This window comes from Canis lupus, chromosome 32, assembly GCF_048164855.1.
Source record: "Canis lupus baileyi chromosome 32, mCanLup2.hap1, whole genome shotgun sequence".
In the NCBI taxonomy this organism is placed as follows: domain Eukaryota; kingdom Metazoa; phylum Chordata; class Mammalia; order Carnivora; family Canidae; genus Canis; species Canis lupus.
In genome coordinates this window covers 28221350-28243068 of record NC_132869.1, presented here as the reverse complement: position 1 = coordinate 28243068, position 21719 = coordinate 28221350, and the positions used below count along the sequence as shown (strand labels likewise).

At 46.8% G+C, this 21719-nt stretch overlaps 1 protein-coding gene and 2 long non-coding RNA genes across 5 annotated transcripts in view; 2 read left to right on the top strand and 1 right to left on the bottom strand.

The window, feature by feature from the left end:
• LOC140623015 (uncharacterized) overlaps nucleotides 1–21719 on the top strand; it is a 402108-nt gene that overhangs the window by 209838 nt on the left and 170551 nt on the right. The window lies entirely within an intron of this gene.
• Nucleotides 4499–7657, bottom strand: FOXB1 (forkhead box B1). The gene is made up of 2 exons (XM_072808375.1): nucleotides 7313–7657; nucleotides 4499–7018 (listed from the first exon to the last, which is right to left on the bottom strand). The coding sequence occupies exon 2, from the start codon at nucleotides 6960–6962 to the stop codon at nucleotides 5985–5987; it is 978 nt and encodes a 325-aa protein (XP_072664476.1). The 5' UTR covers nucleotides 6963–7018; nucleotides 7313–7657; the 3' UTR covers nucleotides 4499–5984.
• On the top strand, nucleotides 7815–11089 carry LOC140623006 (uncharacterized). Its single transcript, XR_012022680.1, has 2 exons — nucleotides 7815–10458; nucleotides 10869–11089. It is a non-coding gene; the product is annotated as an uncharacterized lncRNA (long non-coding RNA).

Below are 21719 nucleotides of genomic sequence, written 5' to 3'. Positions count from 1 at the left end.
ATTTGCAGACACTGGCAAAAGGAGGCTGCCTGCAAAGAAGAACCCTTTGTCCATATATTCTTGAAATTTTCTATCAAGAACATCTTCCAAGGAAAGTTTTATTTAGCCAGCTACAATTTTTCACGGATAATTTCTGATTACTTTACTATTAGTTCCAGTGAGTTTGTTAGCTTATGGTTATAAAACAACTATTTCTTCAGTATCTTTTTTATATCTGTAGGTCTGAGCCACCTTCCATCCCCAGTTCCACATACCAATGCCACAAATTAAATGAAGAATCACTTAAATTTGACCTTACAGATCTAGAAGCTAAATTGAAAAGTGTTCAAGGTTTTGATGTTCCTGGGATAAGTACCAGGTAAAATTTTGAAATGCATAGAAAACCCTCCAAATAATTTCTCCTTCAGATCAGATCTCATTTAGACTTCAAATTTGAGAAAAACTGGTTCATTCCTCTGTAATCACACCTTGAAAGCTGAGAGGTCTGCTGCTTTTCTGTGCCCTGCTTTGCTTCTGGAAGCAGCTTTCAACAGTACTGTAAGCTTTCTAAGATGTTGACATGTAAAAGTCTATAAAGACCAGAACAAAAATGTCAGTCATAGAACATACAGGATAGAAGTATTGCCACAAGATTATCTCAATTACCACTGACACATGTAGCTCGATTTGGGGGCCGGGGTTGTTTTATTGTCTTACTGTTTTTGTTTTTTATCCGAGAATGGGAAAGGAAAATGTAGGAGGATTCTGACTTGGAAATTCTAACCAAAGAGTATCTCTTTTCTTGATTTTTACACAAGTTTACCATCATGGTGTTCAGATAGAGTAGTTTCAGAAGGAGGAGGGGGGAGAGAGTGAAAAACAGTGACAGAGAATTGACCAGGTGAGGTTGACAGCTCTGCTTTCAAATCTGTCGTGACATCACTGACCAGATATTAGTTGAAAGAAGGAAGGAAGGAAGGAAGGAAGGAAGGAAGGAAGGAAGGAAGGAAGGAAGGAAGGAAGGAAGGAAATAAATAGTTGACCCAGATGCAATTCTAGTCTTTGAAAACAAGCAGTTTTATGTAATCCATGCCAAGCAAGGAAGTAGGAGACTTGGGAGATGTATGTGATATAATAATGCTTATATTGATGTAAATAAAGATTTATTTAAAGAGTTACCTCAGACCTGAGTGTTAGTTGACCACCAAAGAGCTTCTTGGGAATCCTGAGGCCCACATTGCCACCCCCACTCACTTTCTTCCCCTCCCCCATTTTTTCAGAAGCCAGAGGATGCCTGCTGCATCTTGCACTGTAGTGCAAACAGATCCCCGCAAAGAGAGAGGAAGATAAAATGAATTTAAATTCCAAAGGGGTTCCAGTGCCGGTTTCCTAGTCCCCGAGTCAGCAATGTGTTTGTGAAAATTCAGCCTTTTTGTCTCCCAGTAAAAAGGAGCTAAATCTACATCGGTGGCCCAGTCTCGGGTTGCTATTCTTTGCATTTTCTATTCGAGTGAATGAGAGTGAATGAAGTGGCCGGGACCCTTCATTTGATCTACTCAATTGCATAAAGTGACAGAATTCTAATATATTTGTTTAATGCTCTTCAATGGGCTTTCACTTTTTTGCTTGCAAATGAAGCATCCGTGGGCAAAGTTTCATCCCCCTTTAACACTGGGACATATTTCATAACTCAGGCTGTGGTTTGAAGTGATCTTGAGAGGAGTTTTAGACTCAAAAAGTGGAAAATAAAGAAACAGATGTGAAGTTATTGTAAATTCCTAGAGTGGGCTCTGGGGCTATTGTGCCCCCACGGCGGGCGGTCCAGGGGCTGTGCCTTTCATGCTGTAATTGAAACATATTAATTAGATAATTTGTTGTTAGTTTAAACGAAACAAATGCATCCCCTTTGAGGCTTCACAGCCGGTGGGTTGGGTTGTTTTTGTTTTGTTTTTGTTTGAGTGTCTCAGTGCATATGTGGCTTCAGGGAAAAAAATTAATTGACATTTATATTAAGAATTTGAGAACAGATCCTGGTCCATTTCATTTCTTAGATGGATACCTTTAAAAAAGAGAGTTTCTATTGGTAAATGTATAAACCATGCCCCCACCCCAACCATGCATACACTCAAGTAAAACCTGTTTTCGGCGCTCCATTGGCTTCTTCCTCCCACCCACCCTTCAGCTTCACCCCACTCGAGTACCTGGCCAGATTTATGCTTCCAATACGCTAACGCTCTTGTCTATTTTAAAGGAATTAAACTCACTGGTATAATATTTAAACCATTCTAAGGATCGTTTACTAGCATTGCTCCTGTTAGTCTCCAGGCTTCTCAAAATCCCCACTCAGGCAACAGCAACAGTGAGAACTTCTGCAGCTTCTCTCTTGAGAAAGTGCACAAAATTCATCCATTGTGCAAGCATTTCCCCAATCACAGAGAAAGCCATTTAAAAACACAATTGAGTACAGAATCATGTTAAAAACCAAAAGTAACAGGACAGCCAAGTTTCCAAATCAAAAGCCTAATTTAAAAAAAGGCCCACGTTTGCAAAATAGAAAATAGACGTTAACTCGGTCTTCTGGATAAGACCCCAATATATATCTCACTGCATAATGTTGTCTCTTCCAGTTTTATTTTAAAGCTGTGTGTATTGACTTTGGACTTGAGCCAGGTGAAAAGATTTAACATGACAAAGAGAGCCATTGAAGGTATCATAGTTATAAACTTCCTTGTTTGTGGGGGCACTTCAGCTAAACAGGGCGCAAGTCTCAAAGCTGGGGATGGAGCAGGGTGGAGACGGTTGTTTGGGATTGCCTTTGGATTTCTGATCAAGGTCAAAATATCATCAGTGGATTTTTTACTTTACTCATTCAACTTTGTCTGAGAAAAGATGTCTGCAGTTGTGAAAAGAGGGCTCACAATGCCCAAGTTATTTCATTCTTTGCAGTATACCATGACGAGCTTACTAGCTGAAAAGAACATTTTCAGATAGTGAGTTGAAAATCACTCCTTTGCTAAAAATCAGAAATAGGATCTGCATCTTACTTACCCACATTTATTAAATGTATGTATGTGTATATTTATACATATGCATTCTACTGCCTATTATAGGACAAATATTTTACCTGATTATCTAAGCTGGTAATTTATACAATTTTTAAGGCTCGTGTTAGCCCTTTATGTTTCCTTCATTCCCAGTTTGAATTCAGTGTTAGTAAATTCAATGAGATTAGAATATTCCAGAAATGGCTTTAATTTTATTTCGCAGGAAGTAATGACAATGTATTTAATTTCTTTTAATATAGATGATTTCTTGTTGAGAACAAAGTTTCAAGAGTTTCATAGCTCAGGGTGGATAAGTTTTCCAGGCTTTCTTTTGCTGATCTTGTTGATATAATTGTGAATTGGGCTTGATGAATGAGTTTAGTTGTCCCCTGTCTGACGAGCTTTAGTAGCTTCATGCATTTTAATCAGTCCAATGATTCATTTATTTTCCACTTTTTTTTTTTTTTGGGCTGTGTGTGGGATCCTTCCTTTTAAAAAATGCTCACAACAGGATTAATTACCCTTTGCATTAATCCTAATTTTTTTTCCAGATAACCCTCTAAATATGTAAGGGTCGCAGGTGCTAAGGAGTCTCCTTATGGAGTTATAGTGATCATGATTTTTGTGTGGGTTTCTCTGTACTGCGCAAAGGTCTTTGTTTAATCATATTACACAGTAAAGTGTTAATCACCATTTAAGTTTTTCTTTGTCTTGTAGCTTCATTAGTTGAACACACACCTCACTCTGGAAATATCATGACCCCTTCAGTAAAGTTTCAGTTGGCCTTATGCCATAAATTCCTGGCAAATTGTAATTCTCTCCAAAAATCTGAAGAAAAGCAAATACTTAGAGTTAAGCATTTAAATTAACTTCATTTTCTTGCCTAAAATAAATTCATCGAGCATTATTTTCCTACATGAAGGAGTGAAAAGAAATCTGTTCTATTCAAAGTGAACAGGTTTCTTGACATGCAAGGTGAACTTCTAGGTAACTCCTGAAAAGGAAAATTTCCACAACTGAAGTAATTTAAAGGAACAAGGAAATGAATATTCTAAAATAAGGTGCATCAGAATATGAGCACTGAATAAACAAGTCTGTTTTTACTTTTTGTGTCTCCATATAGCCTCTACCTGGTTTCCACATAAGCCTTACATTCAGTATATTTTGTAAAATGTAACTTTTCAGATAGACAAAAATACATAGAGAGTATTTCATTTTTCTAGTGACAGTTTTTCAGCGTCTGATCTATTCTAGAAATAGTTTCCTCTTTCCCTCTGATTCAGGAGTCCATTTGAATAATTTCTTCCCCAATCTGTAAGTGCGTAAGAGGAGATGTGACTATTTTAGAAATATTAAAAAGACAAACTATTCAGACAACATATTATAAAAAGCATATTAGAGAAGTACTACATCTATCTTTTGTAAAGATACTGTTTGCAGCAACTCTTCAAAAACACACAAAACTAAAATTTGGATTTACATATTTTAATGAGAAAATATTATTTGGACTAGATTCATAATTTAATGTAGACACCTTTTTAAAATTCTTTGTCTTAAAACAGGCATGCTGGGAACAAGAACATCAATATTTAAAATGCCATGCTAATTTTGAACAGAGAAGGAGAAAAATGAAAGGTAAAAATTTTACAGCCCTGATGACACTACAACTTTTTTTTTTTTAACTTAAGCAGGTCACACCAGAACAACAGTTCGTTTTCCAGCAAATTACCTAAGACTCTAAAGGAATATAGCAAACAAAAGTGCATTTTACACAGTGTATAATCATTCCTATTCACAAGCATTTACATCTCTTTGCAGCCCTTTAGCTTCTTGGGAAAGTTCTTGTGGCAAACAGAAAGACTTGTCCATGGGAGACCTATCCGGTGACATCTCCTTCACGTTACCAGTCAGCTATCTAAGTTCTCGGGTTGCCCTTGATGCTTTCTTAGTTTGGGCTAATTTCATTTTCATTTTCTTTTTTTTTCTTTCCTTCCAACAATAAAATAAATAGCTAAAAGGTCTCTAAGTAGTCGGAAAGTTAACATCCCAATTAACTTTCCCATCCCCCCATCCCTCCCCTAAACCTGGCCAGAAATGAAGAGTAAACATTCACATTACAACAGGTACTTGTAAAGTGGGCTTTGCCCGCTCGCCCGCCAAGCAATACAGATTCAAGTTCACTGTTTACATTTTACCGGGCGCCTTTGTAAACAATACTGCAAGGTTACTTTTAGTTTTGTTTTGCTCGTGTTGAGGACGAGCGTCCCCTTCTCAGTTTGGCAGCCTCTCCCCTAGCTCCCAGTGCCTGGAGCCTCTGGCAGGAAACAAAACCCAAAACAAAACTCCGCAGAAGCTGGGGAGGCAGGGCCGCTACTCCGGGAAGCTGTGGTCCGCCCAGCCCCTGCCGGATGGGCGGAGGCGAGCGGGGTAGGAAGATTAGTGGTCCCTTTTCCCGGCAGATTTCCAAGGCGTAAAGGAGATCCGGCCCTCCGCCGTGCGGCTGCAGCCCTCAGGGAAGATCTGTTCGAGGAAACCTCTGAGACGGGTTCTCTTGTCGTGGAACTCACTGCGCGGAGTCCGGGGACCCGCCGATCCCAGCCGAGGGAAGACGCGCTCCTCTCCGCGCAGGCGGGAGGCAGGATTTCCCCAGTCCCCTGCCTCTTAAATGGGAGGGGGGTGTCGGGGGGCCCCGGGGATCGGAGGGCTGGTCTCAGGTGCCCCCTGTCTGCCCCTCTTGTGGAGGCGAGGGCAGCTCCCACGCGCCTCCAGGCCATCTGCAAGTTTGTGTTTTGTCTCCTGGGTCCAAACAGAGTTCTCGTGGCGGGGGGAGAGAGGGTTGGCCGCAGGTGAAATGGACAAGTTAGGGCGGCGGTCCTAGGTGGGGAAGGGCAGGACTGGGAAGCGGGGAAGGCGAGGAAGCTGGCGGGGAGGGGAACAAGAGGGGGCTCCGGCTGCTGCGGGTCAGTGCACCGCCACCGAGTGCAAGGCGGAGGCCGGGCTGGTGAGCGTTTCACTGGGAGTGGCGGGGCTGCTTTGGCTGGTGGCTGTTTGCGAGGACGTGGGGCTGAGCGAGGGCGGCGAGTTCGAGAGCAAGGTGGGGATGGGCGCAGGCAACGCGGGCAGGGCGGGCACTGCGGCCGGTGTGGGCTTGATGGGCACAGGGATTGCGGGCAGCGTCTGGCCTGCTGCGTGGCACAGCGGCTTCAGGGGCACGCCGTAGGCGCTGTAATCGCCACTAGCCATGGAGATAGGGGTGGCCGAATCGATCATGCCCGCGGAACCGTACACGTGCGGCCAGCCAGTACCCAGCGAGCTGCTCATGGTAGTCAACTGGTTGGGGAGCGGGTAGGCGGCGGGCACGGGCTGCATGGCGGAGAAGGCCAGCCCCCCGGGCATCTTGTACTCGCGAGCGATGATATTCTCGATGGCAAAGGGGTGCTTGAAGCCCGAGGGCTGCGCCACGCCGCCCAGATTGTAGGCGGCGGCGGGCATCTGTGGCAGGTGCGTGCCGGAGGCCGCAAGCGCGCTGAGGCGCAGCTTGGCCTGCTGCTGCAGGTACTGCGCGGCGTCGGCGGGCTTGCTGGGCGCCAGGTGGTCGGACTTGAGCACCTTGAAGCGCTTGCGGCGCCGCAGGAAGCTGCCGTTCTCGAACATGTCCCCGCAGCTGGGATGCAGCGCCCAGAAGCTGCCCTTGCCGGGCTGGTCTGGCCGCCGCGGGATCTTGATGAAGCAGTCGTTGAAGGAGAGGTTGTGGCGCAGGCTGTTTTGCCAGCGCTGCGTGTTCTCCCGGTAGTAGGGGAAGCGGTCCATGATGAACTTGTAGATCTCGCTCAGCGGCAGCATCTTCTCGGGCGAGCTCTGGATGGCCATGGCGGTCAGCGAGATATACGAGTAGGGCGGCTTTTGGTCGCTGTACGTGTTGCGGCCGGGCCGAGGCATCTTCTTGTTTGCCCCCTTCTCGCTCTGGGTCCGCGCGGGCCGGCGGCGGCTAGGATCTGCACAGGGGTTGGGGGGGGGGGGCGGTGGATAATGGGAAGGAGAGGGCATGGATGCACAGACAGACACCGCGAGGTCAGCCAGGCCGAGCCCAGACCAGACGTGGTGGGCAGGGGCTGCAGCGCGGGGTCAGCCCGCGCCCGCGCCCGCGCTCCTCGCTGGCAACTTTGAGCGTAGAGTTGGGTGCGGCCACGGGGGCGCGGGAAGGGAAGCCGGTACGCGGCGCGAGGGAAGCATGGAAGTCAGGGGGACCTGGCGCGGGGCTGGGGCAGGGGTGCCACTAGAGAGCTCACCTTAAAGTTGCTCCAAGTTGTGCGTCCGCATCCGGGATGGCACGGCACCCTCGGGTCCCTCCCAGTGCGCGTTGCCGCGTCCGGTCTCGCCGGGGCTCCGCTCGTCTTGAGCCTCCCAGCTCAGCCCCGCAGCGCCGGGAGCCGACTAGTCCGCCGCGCTCCTGGCCGTGAGATCCCCGGGCGGCCGCGCTCGGCTGCGGAGTCCGGGCGCAGACGGCAGCAGCGGCGGCCTCGGGGCTCCGGAGGGCGCTGCTGTGGGCTCCGCGGCTCCGCTGAGCTAGGTGGCTGCCTCCATGTCCTCCCTCGAACCATCTGATAGTTTTAAGCGGTGACAGGAGCAGAAAAGACCCCTGTAGCGGCGCTTCATTAATGTGCCACTTCTTAGCTATCATATGACAATCGCCTTGGGAGGAGGAGGAAGAGGAGGGGGAGCGGGGGCTGCAGAGGGAGGGGACTGAGCGAGAGGGGAGAGCCTGGCCAGCTCTGGTTTCTTTCACACCTATTTACATGGACACCTTGGCCAATAGGAATCACTTCCAGCTCAAGCCTGGGCGAGGGGGAAGAGCCTCGGCCACCGGTGGTGAGCGGGACGCCGGCCGGGGTGCGCGGTGTGGAGGTATGAGGAGGTGGCGGCCGCGGAGCAGGGATTCAGGCGACCACTCACGTTCACAGACCGAGCTGCCGCGCAGATGATGTTTGACATGGAAATTGCTTGGCTGGGGTATTCTGTTTCCTCTGCATTGTATCGGGTTTGTATTGTTAGCTAACTTAAGGCACGGCTTGCCCCTGAAGCAGACCCTTTTCCTGCGCTTGGCAATACAGGGCTGGTTGCATGGGTTATTATAATGAAAATACACCCTTCCCCCTAGCCCTCCAAGAGGCAGGTCAAAGTTTGATTTGACCTTCCTAGGCTGCTGCCATAGCTTTACACAGTAGGTGTGTATCCTTTACGTGATGGGGTCTAAAAAATACTTACAAAAATATAATCGGACAGCCACTTGTAAAAAGCCCATTTTCTAAATGTATTGGCCAAATTAAAGGGAAAAAAAGTCTCTCTGAGCGAATAGGCAGGGTCTTCACTCTAAAAGTCCTCTAGGAATTTAATTAGACACAGGATGAAGGCTCTGGGGTTGTTGGGGCAGACAGTGTGTGGATCTGGGGGAGGGCCTGAGTTTGTTTGACACACTTTATCACCAGATAAATGGCAGGGTCTCATGCTTACCCCAGGTGGTTTGAAACTTTAGGAGTTAGGCATTGCATGGAAGTTTGCATTTTACAGCCGGAACTTTCTCCCCTTCTCTATCACTCCCTCCATCACCACCACCACCACCACCACCACCACCACCACCACCACCACCACAATAGAAAGAACATAGTTAGGGTTTAGAGAGCCCATCAAACGCTGCCTACAGACCCACTAAAACAGCAGCACCTTCTAGACTCGGAAGAACCGAAGTGTTTTCCTTTGAGGGAGAAAGGAGAGAGTGGGGATGTGCCTAGGGTCCCCCTGCCTGGTGCCAGCAGTAGGCTCCCTTTGGTTCGGATTAGTCTCCGGAGATTCAATGAATTATTCTTATTATCATTATTATTATCATCGTCGTCGTCGTGGGAGGCGGTGGCAGCGGCAACGGTGGCGGAGGCGGCGGCGGCATCATCATCATCATCATATTGCTATGAAATAGTGAGTCGACCCTGCCAGTGAACACTCACGCTGGAATAGACACTAGGAGTTCCCACTGATTTCTGCACATTCTCTGACCTTTATGGTTTCTAAAAGAAATTCCTTTTACCTCATTGTTAATAACTCAATCTCTACAGCCCACACTGAATCATCTTCAATCCGGAAATGTAAGAACTTTTTTTGTTTTTTCTTCAGGAGGAGGAGGTGATGGTAGTGGCGGTGGTGGGAGAGTTCTGGGTGTGAAGTTTGGACACTTTTAGTGATATTAGAGCATTGTTAGTAGAGCTGTTTAGAGTTAGCATAAAAATCTTTCAGCACACGTGCACACACACACACACACCCCTCTGTTAACCACAGTTTCGGAGGTGGTCAATAACTCACCAAAACGTAACTTAAACACGATGAATTTAGGAGATTAAACAATTTCATTAATATTGAAATGGCTCTCGCGTCTGGGCTGCCTCGCTTGAGATGCAAGCACACGTTTTTCAATATTAACAGAAGTGCTTGAAGAAAAGAATAATGTCACCTTCTTAATTCGGAAAAAAATAACCAGGAGGAGGAGGTGGGTTCGAGGGGTGGAGGCGGATCGCTGACCTGTCTCTGGGGGCATGGCTTGAGAAGGGCAGATAAACCCTCTGCAGATAAACCAGTTGGATTCAGGTGGTACCTCTGCCGAGCTTTGGCCGGGGGCAGCAGTACTTGCCTGAGCTGTGCGTGCTTTAGCTAACGAGGTTCGGCGTTTTGGGGTGTTATTTGGGGGCAGCCCAGTTCGGCTTGGGAGTCCAGGGATGGAAGGAATTGGGGAGACCTGGAGCCTAAGGGACCCCTGATGAAAAATAGTAGTAGCAAGGGCTTGTGTTTTCCAGATGAAAAGGCATTGGTTCACAGCTTTCCTGCTTCAGAAGGCAACTGGCCTCGGAGGTACAAAACTGAGGGTGCTCCTGTGGCAGAGGCAGGAGTGCTCCCAGGAAGGAAAGGTATCAGCATTGAAGCCCCCAAGGATTGTTTAGGGTCTTCTCAGCAAAAGTGTGCATACTGATATATAGAAACATAAATAAAATATTAAGAGCGGTCAGATTTGGGATATGTCACGAAAGGAGAGAAAGATCTCTGTTCCCCCAGTGACAGCCAGGAGGATTCTTTTCTACGGGGTGTGTTCGCACTCTTTTTAAGGGTGGGGGATGGGGAGAGAGAGAAATGTTTTCTTGTTTTAACAACTGGCATTTTGTTGCCTTGCAAAGGGCCTTTGTATGGCTGTCGAAATCATTGCTTGGAGTAAACAGAAGATTAACTAAATTCTAAGAGTGGAAGCATTTGGGTTAAAAAAAAAATCTAAGTTGAAATAAATCTTTGTCCATCTCCCCAGGGAAAGTTGTCACCATCAAGTCTGAGACATGTGAGGATACAAGTAGGAATTCGTGTCCAAGGAATCTTCAAAGTTTGGCTAGGGTGAGGATGGGAGGTGAGGCATATTGCTCATTCCCAGGGTTAATTAAGGAAATCGAACCTAATAGCACAAGTTTGTCTTGGGTAGGGTGAGGAGCTGTGAGATGCACATTTAAAATAGGTACTTTAGTACAAAATTCTATTTCAGATCCTACTGAAGAGCCTGGGAGAAGGGGGAGGGGATTTGCATGCCATTTACAGCGTTTTAAGACTGGTATTATGAAGAAGAGGAGGGAAGGAGCACTTTCCAGAAATCTTGAAAAGTGCATCAGAGTCTATTGTACAGAACCCAAAGCAAACAGAGACTCTGGGGAGGGGGCACATCCGACTCTGAGGCTTAGGGAGTTGTTGGGAAAACTGTATAAAATACACATAAGTCAATTATACCCATGTGCAAACCAAATGGAAATCTCTTTCATGCAATAGCCATTCATCGCCTCCGCAGAGCCCACCACCGACCACCTTTCTGCTTGGAGAGTTCGCAATAGCCTCTTTTCCCACAAGCTGGACCACACACGGCTACAGATTTCGTAATAATTTATGCTAATTTCCCTCCATAAATCCACAATTCGCTTCAGTGGCACCCGAGCTGCTGAGGGAGTAAAAAGGAGACAGAGGGGTGACAAATACAATATTGATTTTGATTCCTTCTGTTGTCAAGCAGGTGTATGTGTGCGTGAACGGTGGGGCTGGGGTTAGGGAGCGGGGGCGCTAGGAGAGGAAAACCATCCTGAGCCGGGCCAGCCCCTCTGTCCACACTCCGGAGAGTAACGCGCCCTGGTTTGTTAATATTTACCAAACACCGATGGGAGGTGGAGGGAAAGTACCCGGCAGCTTCCGAAGGTTTCCTAGGCGCCAAAAACAATACCCGTCTTCCCGACTTGGAAAGCGAACTCCCGGCTGCCTGGAGCGTTTGGGGGCTAAACTTAGTTTGGCTCTTCTCTTCCTCCACTCTCCCTCAAGAGTCGTTCCCTCCTTCTTGTGTTCTCCACCCCTGTCTCTCTCTCCTCCTTTCTTACCGCACTCCTGGCCCTCACTTCTCTTGCCCTATCCATCCCCTTTCCATTTTCTCTACCAAACGGGCTAGGAAATGCCCTAGGTGGGGGAAAGTCTTCTGGCGAGCGCAGTAGGGATGGTAGGTTTTAGGGCCTCCTCCCAGCCGCCCCACCTTTCCAGGCCGCCTCCCGCGTTTGCCCAAGTTTTCCGCACTCTGGGAACCCGCGCTAACTCACCGCGCCGCTTTGTCCCTCCCATCAGTCATTCTTCACCAAATCTGCACTTTGGTGGCGTGAAACGACTTAGCTTTCCTTTCAAAAGGATTTTGTTCCCGGGGTATTCAGCGGTAAAACAAACTCCCTCGGCCTGTCAGCTGTCAATTTTTAAAAATTGTCGTTCTGAGTGTCCTGGAGACTGTCCTTAGAATCTGTGCGCTTCCACCGCCAGCACCTTCACCTGGCCCAGCCCAGCCCTAGTGTTCTAGATTCCCCAGAGGGAACCCACTTAGTGAGGTGACTTGGCTGGGGCCATGGGACATGGTCTTGCGGGTTCTTGGGCGGAAGAGATCTTTACCCAGTTGGGAGGTGCGGTGGGGAAACCTACTGGCCATGACTTTTCCATGACTGCCCTGGGAGTCTGAGCCAGCACTGCCTGGCCACATCCACTGAATCTGATGGGAAATCAAAATGCCCAAGGAAAAGAGGTGGAGGAGGGGACACACTTTGTGCTCCAGTGCCAACCAGGAGTGGAAGGACTTGCCCTCTCTCTCTCAACCCGCAGTGGAAGGACCCTCCCTAGTTCTTAATCAGGGCCTCTACCTGCCCCCCCAGCACTTGCCGCCCCCCCACTAGGAAGCCAAAGGAACACACGGATTTTTCCAAATAGTAGGATGTCAGCCAGGGAACTTTGGAGCTATGTATTACATTGGTTGGTGACTGGCTCCCGGAGGCTTAGACCTTAACTCATAACAAGGAGGTTGAAAATAAACTTTTGATGAGGAGTCCATTTCTTAAAATCAGTTCTTTCCCTTCTGCCATTCTTGCTTGGGTTCTAAGAAAGGCAAGAATCTCCACCTCCTGCCCACCCTTTACTCTCATCCACTCTGGGAGGCTCAAATTCAGAGGTGTCCCATCCTTATTCCCCACCGCTTGGCTGTGGGCAGGGCCTCTGGCTATGACTGGTGGCACCTGGAATTAAAATCTGTTTTCCTTGGGGTTGGGAGAAAGGAAGTGGCAACACCACACACATTTTAGAAGTATTTCCAAAGTAGCAGCTGCAGTTTGGAGAGTATAGAAGGCTTAGTTTTCCCTCCACCTCAAGCACAAAACAAACAGTTGCCAGCATTAGGTGCCGGTCCTCCTTGACCTCCATCCCCAAGAAGTGCCAACCCCCACCCAGAGTGAGCAGGCAATTTCAATGCCTGTGAAAACAACTCTTGCCCTGCTGGTCACGATGCCTTCTCTTTGGAATCAGTTTGCTAAATACCATTTGGTCTTTGCTTGCTCTGAGGTTTTAAGTCTTTAAAGCCAGAGTTTCTAAATCCAATCCCTCCTTTGCACAAACAATTGCATAGCTTTAAATTGGGCATTACCAAACCTACAAATGTATTTGTTTAGAAAGTTATTTGCAAAACGTTGGTGGAAGGATTTTTGTTGTTACTGCTAAACCCTCCCCATAAGTTTTGCTCTGCACTGTGTGAAATAGAAGAAGCAATTCAAATCTATTATTATTATTGGAGGAAATATTGCTAAAGCCACCTTGGTATTGAAGGGATTAACTTGCTTTTCTCCCAGCCCCTAACTCTGGGGTTAAGACAGCAGTAGATCAACTGTATAATGTGTGCACTGTTCGCTCATTTGTACAAGCAGAACAAAGGTTGGACTAAGCCAAATTGCATTGCACTTGTGAACCGAGTCCTGATGTGAAGTATCTTTTACAGCGGGGGGAATGAGAACAATTTCGTGTATGTCTAAAAGGGAATAACAAAGCCACTTTCTCGAGCATCTCAAAGTGAAGTAGCGAGGCGTGACATTCCCAGGGTGAGGAGGGACAAAAGCAGGGTCAGGGGGATGAAAAAGAGAATCAAACAGCCACTTTCACATGTCTGCCCTCAACTGCTGCACCTCTCCATAATAGGAAACAAATGTTGTAAAAGGGGGGATTGCTCCCATTCATTCAAAATAGCAAATGATAGCTAAACAACATTGTCAAAACTGAATCAACTTCTGTGCAGTACCACCCAGAAAAAGGTATTGTGTTTTGTTTAATAGCGGGGTGGAGCAAAGGGTCTTTTTTTTTTTTTTTTTAAGGGGGAAGGGGGAGAAAAATCACCCTATACTTTTCATATTAATTTTCTTTGTCGGGAATTACTTGTTTGCTCAGATATGGGGGGGGCACCAGTATTTCTGGCTAGGTATTCTTAAAATGTTTTTTTTGTTTGTTTGTTTTTTGGGGGGAGGAATTTTAGGAAAGCAGAAACACGAAGGCGATGTTTAACTTTGTGAAGTGTTTTAAAGCTTCCAATAGTAGGAAAACTTTATCCTCCTTTGCATGCGTTATCCAGAAAAAAATAAGATCTTGTTTGCAGTAGAATATGAATCCTGTGTAGGAGACTAAATACACTTTACTCATAAATTTGAGAGAAATCGATCCTGGGGGGAACTACAAAATATCTGAAATGAAGAATATTTTGCATCCATAATATTTGTTGGTGCATTTTCCTGTTAATTTGTTTTGAAACCAGATAACCTGTAGGTCTCCAGCCTTAAAACCCCGCGCTTCTGCTTTGTTTGTTCAGGCTGACGAGGAGGAGAGCTTAACCCTGTGGATGTGTGCAGTATGTGTTTTCTTAATGGCAGAAGCAGATTTCGCTGAAGACTACAACAGCCTTTAGATAATAATAATTCTCTGTGTTCCGGGGAAGGTTAAAACTTTTGATTTCTCTGTCTCTATCTCTATCCTCCCCCCTTCTCTGTTCTGTCTCTCTGTTCTCTTTCTTTCTCTCTCTCTCTCCCCCTTTCCCTCTCTCTCTCCGTCTCTCTCTCTGTTTGGGCTTTTTGTTTTTTGTCTCCATGCATCCCCCGCTGAGCTGCCACCCACAAAGCGGGTTTGAGAAAGAAAGAAAGAAAAGAAAGAAAGAGGCTGATCCCTTACTGGCCTCCCCCAGTTAGGAATGGCTAAGAGGCGGGGCTTGCACCGCTGCAGACGCTCGCGGCCCCCGGGCAGCCGGGTCTTTCCGCTCAGGCGGGTCTCACCTGGACAAGGGCTTTGCTTCGCGGGTCCAGCGCGGGGTGCCGACCCCCAGCCGCACACCCTCTTCCTCAGCACTGCCCCTACTTCGGGTACTCCGTTTGCTCACTCTTGGCGGGTAGCTGTGTACTGCAAGATGTAGGGGAAACCAGATTGCCCCGAGGGCTTACCGACACCCCAGAAATAGATCTACCCTCCTCTGCATCCTCTATTTCGCTTTCTCTTTCCCTCTTTTCTCTCCCTCTCTACCCTCATCTCTTCTTTCAGAAACTCTGGTTTTAATTTCCACAGCAGTATGGACACCAGATTTTTAGGTCCGCAAACTAGCTGCCTTCTCAGCAATGCAGTGTCCAGGATCGGCAGTGCATTTCCTATGTACCCAGCCGGCCCACTCGAAAGAAGAAAGAAAGGGAGGGAGGAAAGAAACAGAAAACTCAAACATCCCCACCCCCACCCCATCAGCCACACACCTTAGCTGTGTAGTGGTAGGCCGTGGTAAGTGGGTGGCTCAGGAGAGTGGATAAATCATTAAGTCGACTATTCATAGATAGCATTGGTGCAGTTCTTAGACACTGGCACTTGAAATTGCAGTCGGCATTATTCACTACCTACCCCCAACAACAGCGACCCTAGCAAGAAGTCTTCACTTCTCTGTCATTTATTTAATATTTTTATTGGAAAAGAACTTTGGAAATATATATTTTTATAGAAATATTTATACATGTAAATATTACATCTGCACTGCAGTTTTTCTCTTAAGTTCTTCTCCGTCTCTCTCTCTCTCTCTCTCTCTCTCTCTCTCTCTTTTTTTTTTTTTTTTTTTTTTTGGTAAATCCAGAACTACGGAGCACTTACTAATTCCCAAAAGGGTGATCCAGCAGGTGATTTTCTTTGGAGTGATAACCATTTGTTTATGGGGCAATCGCGATTTGATTGGTGGAGCAGAAAGTTTTCCTTAACTGAGGTAGGCGTCCTTTTCTTACCCCACCAGCAGTAAAGAAAACCTTTCACCTCTCACTTCACACACTCTCCCCAAAACAGTTTGAATCCATAGTCTTTGACTGGATTACCGGGTTACCCGGAGTTTGGGGAGGCTACTGATCTTTCGGTTCCATCTGTTCATCCTCTTCTTCCTTATTTTTCTTTAATTGCAAAAAACAAAGAACCCCACCCCCCCAAAAAATACATACAAACAGGGTAAAATAGGTGAACCATACGTAGCTATTCAGATCCTTCCCTGTTCCCACATCCCACGTCCTTCGCCCCTTTTCAAAAGGACTGAGGGAGCTGGCGCCCCAGATCTTCGGTAATTATTAGCTACTTAGGGTTTCGCGTCCGGATCCCCGCGACCTGTTGATGACTCCCAATCACTGAGCGCGGAGCTCTGCTTCGAAGTTGGTTATGTAAACTGCTTGTGTATTTCACATTATCATCCCGCTGACTGGAGGCAATGTAGATTTTCTAAAGATCTAATGAATAAACAACCAGCAACTGCTGGCGGTGTAATTTACATTGTTAATGCCTACATGTGTATAATAAATATGCATTTGTATGTCTTCAAATAAACTCTTTTTAGTTTCTAACCTGTGGTGATTTTTTTTCCCCTAAAAGAAGGAGGGCGGGGGCGGAGGAGGGGGGCTGGAAATCTCGCCTTTCCAAGGAATGAGAGTTTATTTCACTTGCGTGACTCTGGTGAGAATGGGTCTGCCGTCAAGCCCAGATGTAGAGTCCGCAGCCCGATTCTGCTGCCCCTCCTACCCGAGGAGGGATGCTCGGCCGGGATAAGCCCCCCCACCCTCCACCCCCGCCCCCCGCCCCGGGTTCGCGAAGAAAGGGAGGATGCACCCAGGAACTCCGCGGCGCGGGCTTGGGGACCGGGGCGCTCCACGTAGAAGCGGATCCGGGAGAGAGGACAGCGGCCGCAGGATCCCGGTGTTCTCCCCGGAGCCATCGCCCCTCCTCAACTTAGAAGTGCCAGTTACTTCTCCAAGATCGCAATTTGGGTTGGGAGAGTTGGGACCACCCCTGGGAAAAGTTTTCCCGGGGAACTTCCCGACCGCGCGCCTCTGCAAACAGCATTTCGGACCAGCCCGGGGGACCGCAGGCGGGGAAGAGTGGACGCTGGCTCGGAGTCAGGGCCCTAGCCTCTGCCCCATCAGCCCCCTCCTGCGGGCGGGCCACCGCGCGGAGGGCGGCCCAGCACGGGTGCTCCTGGGAGCCAAGGCCTCCGGAGCCGCGGGGTCTGGACCCAGCGTAGCTGCTGTTTTCAGAAGCGGAACGTCCTTTCTGCGCGTCCCACGCCGCTTATTTCAGGCTGGGCACCAACGTTTGATATCTCTCCCCTCCAACCAGGTGCCACTTTCTTAGCGCGCTCGGAGGCAAATGTCTCATCTTTTCCCGTCCTGGATCTGGAATACATTATTTTAATTAAGTCTATGGCGATTTACTTTCCTCTGAGATCTATTCCACGGTGCAATTAGGAACGTATTGGTGCTAGCTCATATGAATATTCAGGAGCGTGTCAATTAATTAGCAGACAGAGGAATCTCATTATGGTGCTCAAAACCCTTTTAGTGTTAAGCAGAATTAAGGGGGTATTTGGCAATGCGCTGGATTAGTGAATATTTTACTGTGCACTCATTTAACTTCATTATCATAGCACTTACACTACTCTCTGATTTTATTAATTAAATTGCTCATTAATTTGTCCGAAAAGGATAAAAGTTTTAATGTGCCACCCAATAACTTGGAAAGTAAACTTTCGCCCTGCTTGGTCTTCGCTCCCAGCCAGAAGAGGACAGATGGCTGCTTGCAAAAGCCGGAGATGCGGGCGCGGTTCCTCCCTCCCTCCGCCCTGCAGCTTCGGGAAGCGCAGGCGCTCTGGCTCCGCGAACTCGGGTAGCAGGATGCAAGGGCCGAGACCGCCGAACAGCCTCCAAGGACCGACCTGGAAATCTGAATTCTTCCTGCAGGGAGTCGGGGGGGTGGGGTGGGGAAAAGCCTCTCGCTCGTTCGCGGGAGTGCAGCTGACTGGGCGTGGAGAGATTTGACCCGGGATGCTGCAGCGCCCGGGACGTTACGGTCAGCGCGCCTAGGAGCCTCCGCCTCCAGGCCCTGAGGCTCTCTGTTTACCAAAGGCGTGAGCGAAATGCTCCTGGTAGGGTCAGCATCCGCAACATTCCAAGGGCTTGCTGAGTGCAGCACCCAGGCCCCCGCTCCCCCCCTCCCCCAGGCTTTGCCTGAGCATCCTGCCCTCGACCTCAGGCATCATCCAGGTTGGTGTCCACGTGCCGCTCACACCTACCTGCACCTCCCCCACCCTATCCCCAAAGGTTAGAAAGACAAATATTAAAATTACTTGCACAAAGGGAACTGCTAAAGAGATCCCAAATTAATATGCATGTAAAATTAATTAGTTGCATTTCGTGACATCAAAATAAGTACCTGGGAAACAGAACACCTTCTGGGCATTGGGAACATATGCTAGAATTAGAGTTAATTGACTAATTACATAAATTAGGCATTAATTTTGCAACACATCAAGTATAAAAGATATCTCAATTAATTGTGCATAAATTACCAGGTGAAGCGGGGCGGCAGTCCGGCTAGGATCACGGTTCTTCAACCCCCCCCCCCCCTGCTCTTTTAGAGCCCAAAAGCCAGTTGGCGTTCTGGGCACCCAGGTCGCGACAGGCTGGCCCGCAAAGAAACGTGGAGATCTGCATAGGGAGTCGCCGCTGCGCAGACTGATGACCTGGGGCAGTTGTTAATGCGAAGGAAACTCCTCTACTCATTAAAATCAATTACGTGCGGTTAGATTGATCAGCTTTTGTTGGAAAGGAGAGAAGCCGACCCCTTTCCTAACCGCCCCCCCCCCCCACCTGCACCAGACGGGCCCCTTTAGCTGGTTCCGTAAGCGATCTGGGGCCCTGGCTGAGCAGGTCTCCAAGTCCTGGTTCTCAGTTTCCCTCGCTGAGGAGGTTACTTTTTCTGGATTTGACGTCGGCTCTCAGCCATTTCGATCGATCTGGACCCTGGCCTGAGCGTGCTGGGCGCCTGGTTTCTCTTGGTCTACATCCTCCCTGGCTTGCCACCACTCTTTCCTCAGGAATCCAACTTGGAGCGAGTGATGCCAAGCGATTTGAAGTGGGTGTAAGTGGGTGTAAAATCTTGGTAAATAACCCATATGTTCCCCCAGAGGACTGGTTTGTCGGAGCCCCCAGTACCGCCTCCCCCCACCCGACCCTCAGTGGTTTATATGATTTCTCTAGTTTCTTGTGAATGAAAGAATGGATATAGCATGGATGTTCAGTTTAAATTTTAAATTTCTGGGCTCTCTTCTCCAAAGAAAGTTCCAGGAGACATACTAGTAGTTTTCCCTCAACAGATCACCAAATGTAACATTTGTTTTGCCTTTCCAACAGTTTGTCGTTAGTGAAATATTAATGGTGTTGGCAGCGACTTTATCCTATATTCTCTACATGTTTTAAATGAAAGAAGTGTTTCAAAATAAAAGAGTTATTTGGGCAGTGAATAAAGTCTTGCTACTTCAAAATCTTTGTAAAACCACAGCAAAACTCATATGCATTCCTCATATAAATTACCACCAATTACAGCACAGTTTGGTTCTGTTGATCTAGTGGAATGTTACTAATGGAGGGACAGATTTCTCAGCCACTTCTGGAGCTGTCATCGTGTGCCTCGTAAAAGTAACTCCTTCAAGATTCCCAAGTTGTAATCATTTTCTTCTTTTTGCCAAAGCAAACATAGGAGAATGAAAGAAGTCCTGAGAAACCCTTTATGGTTTGATGGTACACATCTTCATCAAGGTGCTTCCGTGACATTTGTTAGGTAGAATCCTGAGTGCTTATGGGCTAAAGAAACAGATGAATTCCAGAGTTCACTGAGACATTCATTTTGATGTAGAGGTTTCTCTTCGGGAGCCAGATGCTGAAGGTACTTGAGGGAGATGCTGACAAGTGGATAATTGTCAGCAGAACTAAAACAGACACTTTGTTTACAGTCGAGCATGATTAATTGAGAGTAAATAAAACAGCACTCTTTATAAAATCACCCTCCAAGTTCAAAAAAGCCTGTATGTCTCTAGAAATAAAAGAAGTAGAGTTAGACAAGAGCTAGTTTTACCAGACCCTTGAAGCAGCAGCTGGTGGTGTGGATTTGAAATAGATGTCCCTTATTGCTTTGCAGCTGGTTTGCTTTTTTTTTTTTTTTTAATTTTTTGCTAAATGTATAGAGCTGGATTACAAACATTTTTCTCCTAATTAGCTGAATTTAATTTTTCTTATTAAAGGATTGTTCTTCCTGTCCCCCTTCATTCTCCCTTTAAAATGTGAAACTCCATGTGAAATAATTTTCAAAATGAGCCAGACTTGATAAACCCAAACTGATGTTGTCAAACAAGGCTATAAAATGCCATTGTGATACTTCAGCTTGCAAGAGAAAATCTCTATTCCCAGTGGCTTTAATATATTGCAGAGGCCAGACTAAGAAACATCTTATGATTGTCCAACACAGTAAGTTTTAATGAAAAAGGAAATATGTTTTCTTTCAAAGCACAGTGTACTTGTGTACACAATATATATAAATACGTATATATTGCCTCTGTTCTGCTAGACCAGAAGGTGAACAGGCCAACAACCTTCCTAACAAATTTTGCTAATCATGTTTGTGACATGCTGATTAATTGCCTTGGGTAGATACCTTGGATAGATTGATTTATAGCAGTCTATAAATGGACATTCTTTGTATTGTAATATGCCCAATGAAGTTCAAAACAATGGGCTTATAGCAGTCGGAAATAATTTTAGATCACTGCCAATTCAATTAAATTCAGTACCTGTTATCCTCTTGTATGCATGGACAAATCAGGACTTTATGCGGGCTACTGGGAAAGAGCTTTCCCTTGAGACAGTTAAGAACTGTCTCTAGGAGCTTCTGGGACAAAAGCAAGAGCAGAGTCTGTGGCATGGAAGTAAAAGAGAGAGAAGAAAAGGAAGAGGAGGAGAAGAGAGAACCCTCTCTCTCTATGTGAGCCCTGGACTTTTTGTGAACTAAACTAATACTTTTTCTCTTCCCTTAAGCCTGTTTGAGTTAAGTTTTAAAGGGGTCATATTAATATCCTTTTCCTATTGTCATAAGACTCAGAGCAGCTTTCACGCTGAAAATCTTGCCTATTCTTTCTGCTTCTCCTCAATAGCAGGAACCAAATTGGTCCTTTTTTCTTAGTAGAGAGAGAGAGAGAGCATGGTGCAATCAGGAATGGAGGGAGAAGAAGGGCAGATGAAGAGGGAAAGAGAATCCTAAGCATGCTCCACACCCAGCAGGGAGCCCATAGTGGGGCTCCATCTTATAACCCTGAGATCCTGAGATCATGACCTGAGCTGAGATCAAGAGTCCAGGTGCTTAGCTGACTGAGCCACCCAGGTGCCCTCCATTTGGGAGGTTCTTGGGCTTTGGGGCCCAAGGAATTTCATTTCCTTCTCTGGTGCACACTTGTAGAGATACTTATCAAAGCTTCTAGAGCCTACCAGTCTTAGGATAAGGAGCTAAAGTAACATCTCCATCAGCATATCCCTAAGCCTTTAAGAAATCTTAGAAGTTAGGCAGCTTCCCTCCCAACCTCCCTCCATTCCTTCTTTCCTTCCTTTTATTCCTCCTTCCTTTTCTTCCTTCCATAAGCATTTCTGAGGACAAATTCAGCCCTAGGCCATTAATTAGCAAGGCACAGCTCTGATAAATTCATTTCAAGACTTTAAATTTCAATTGGTGAAAGAAAATACATACTCAAGAATAGACACCAACTTTTTAGGATTTGGTTTCTCCATATCGGAAGCTCTTCATGATGTCAAAATCTTTAAAGAAATACATTCTGTCGTTTGACCCTCAGTAACTCATCAGAGAATGGAATCTATGAATAGAATGCCTACTAGCCACTGAGTGCTTGATGTTAGGGCAGCAGTTCTGAAAGTATAGTTCTGGAACTGTGAGGTTCTCTGACAACTTTACATAGGT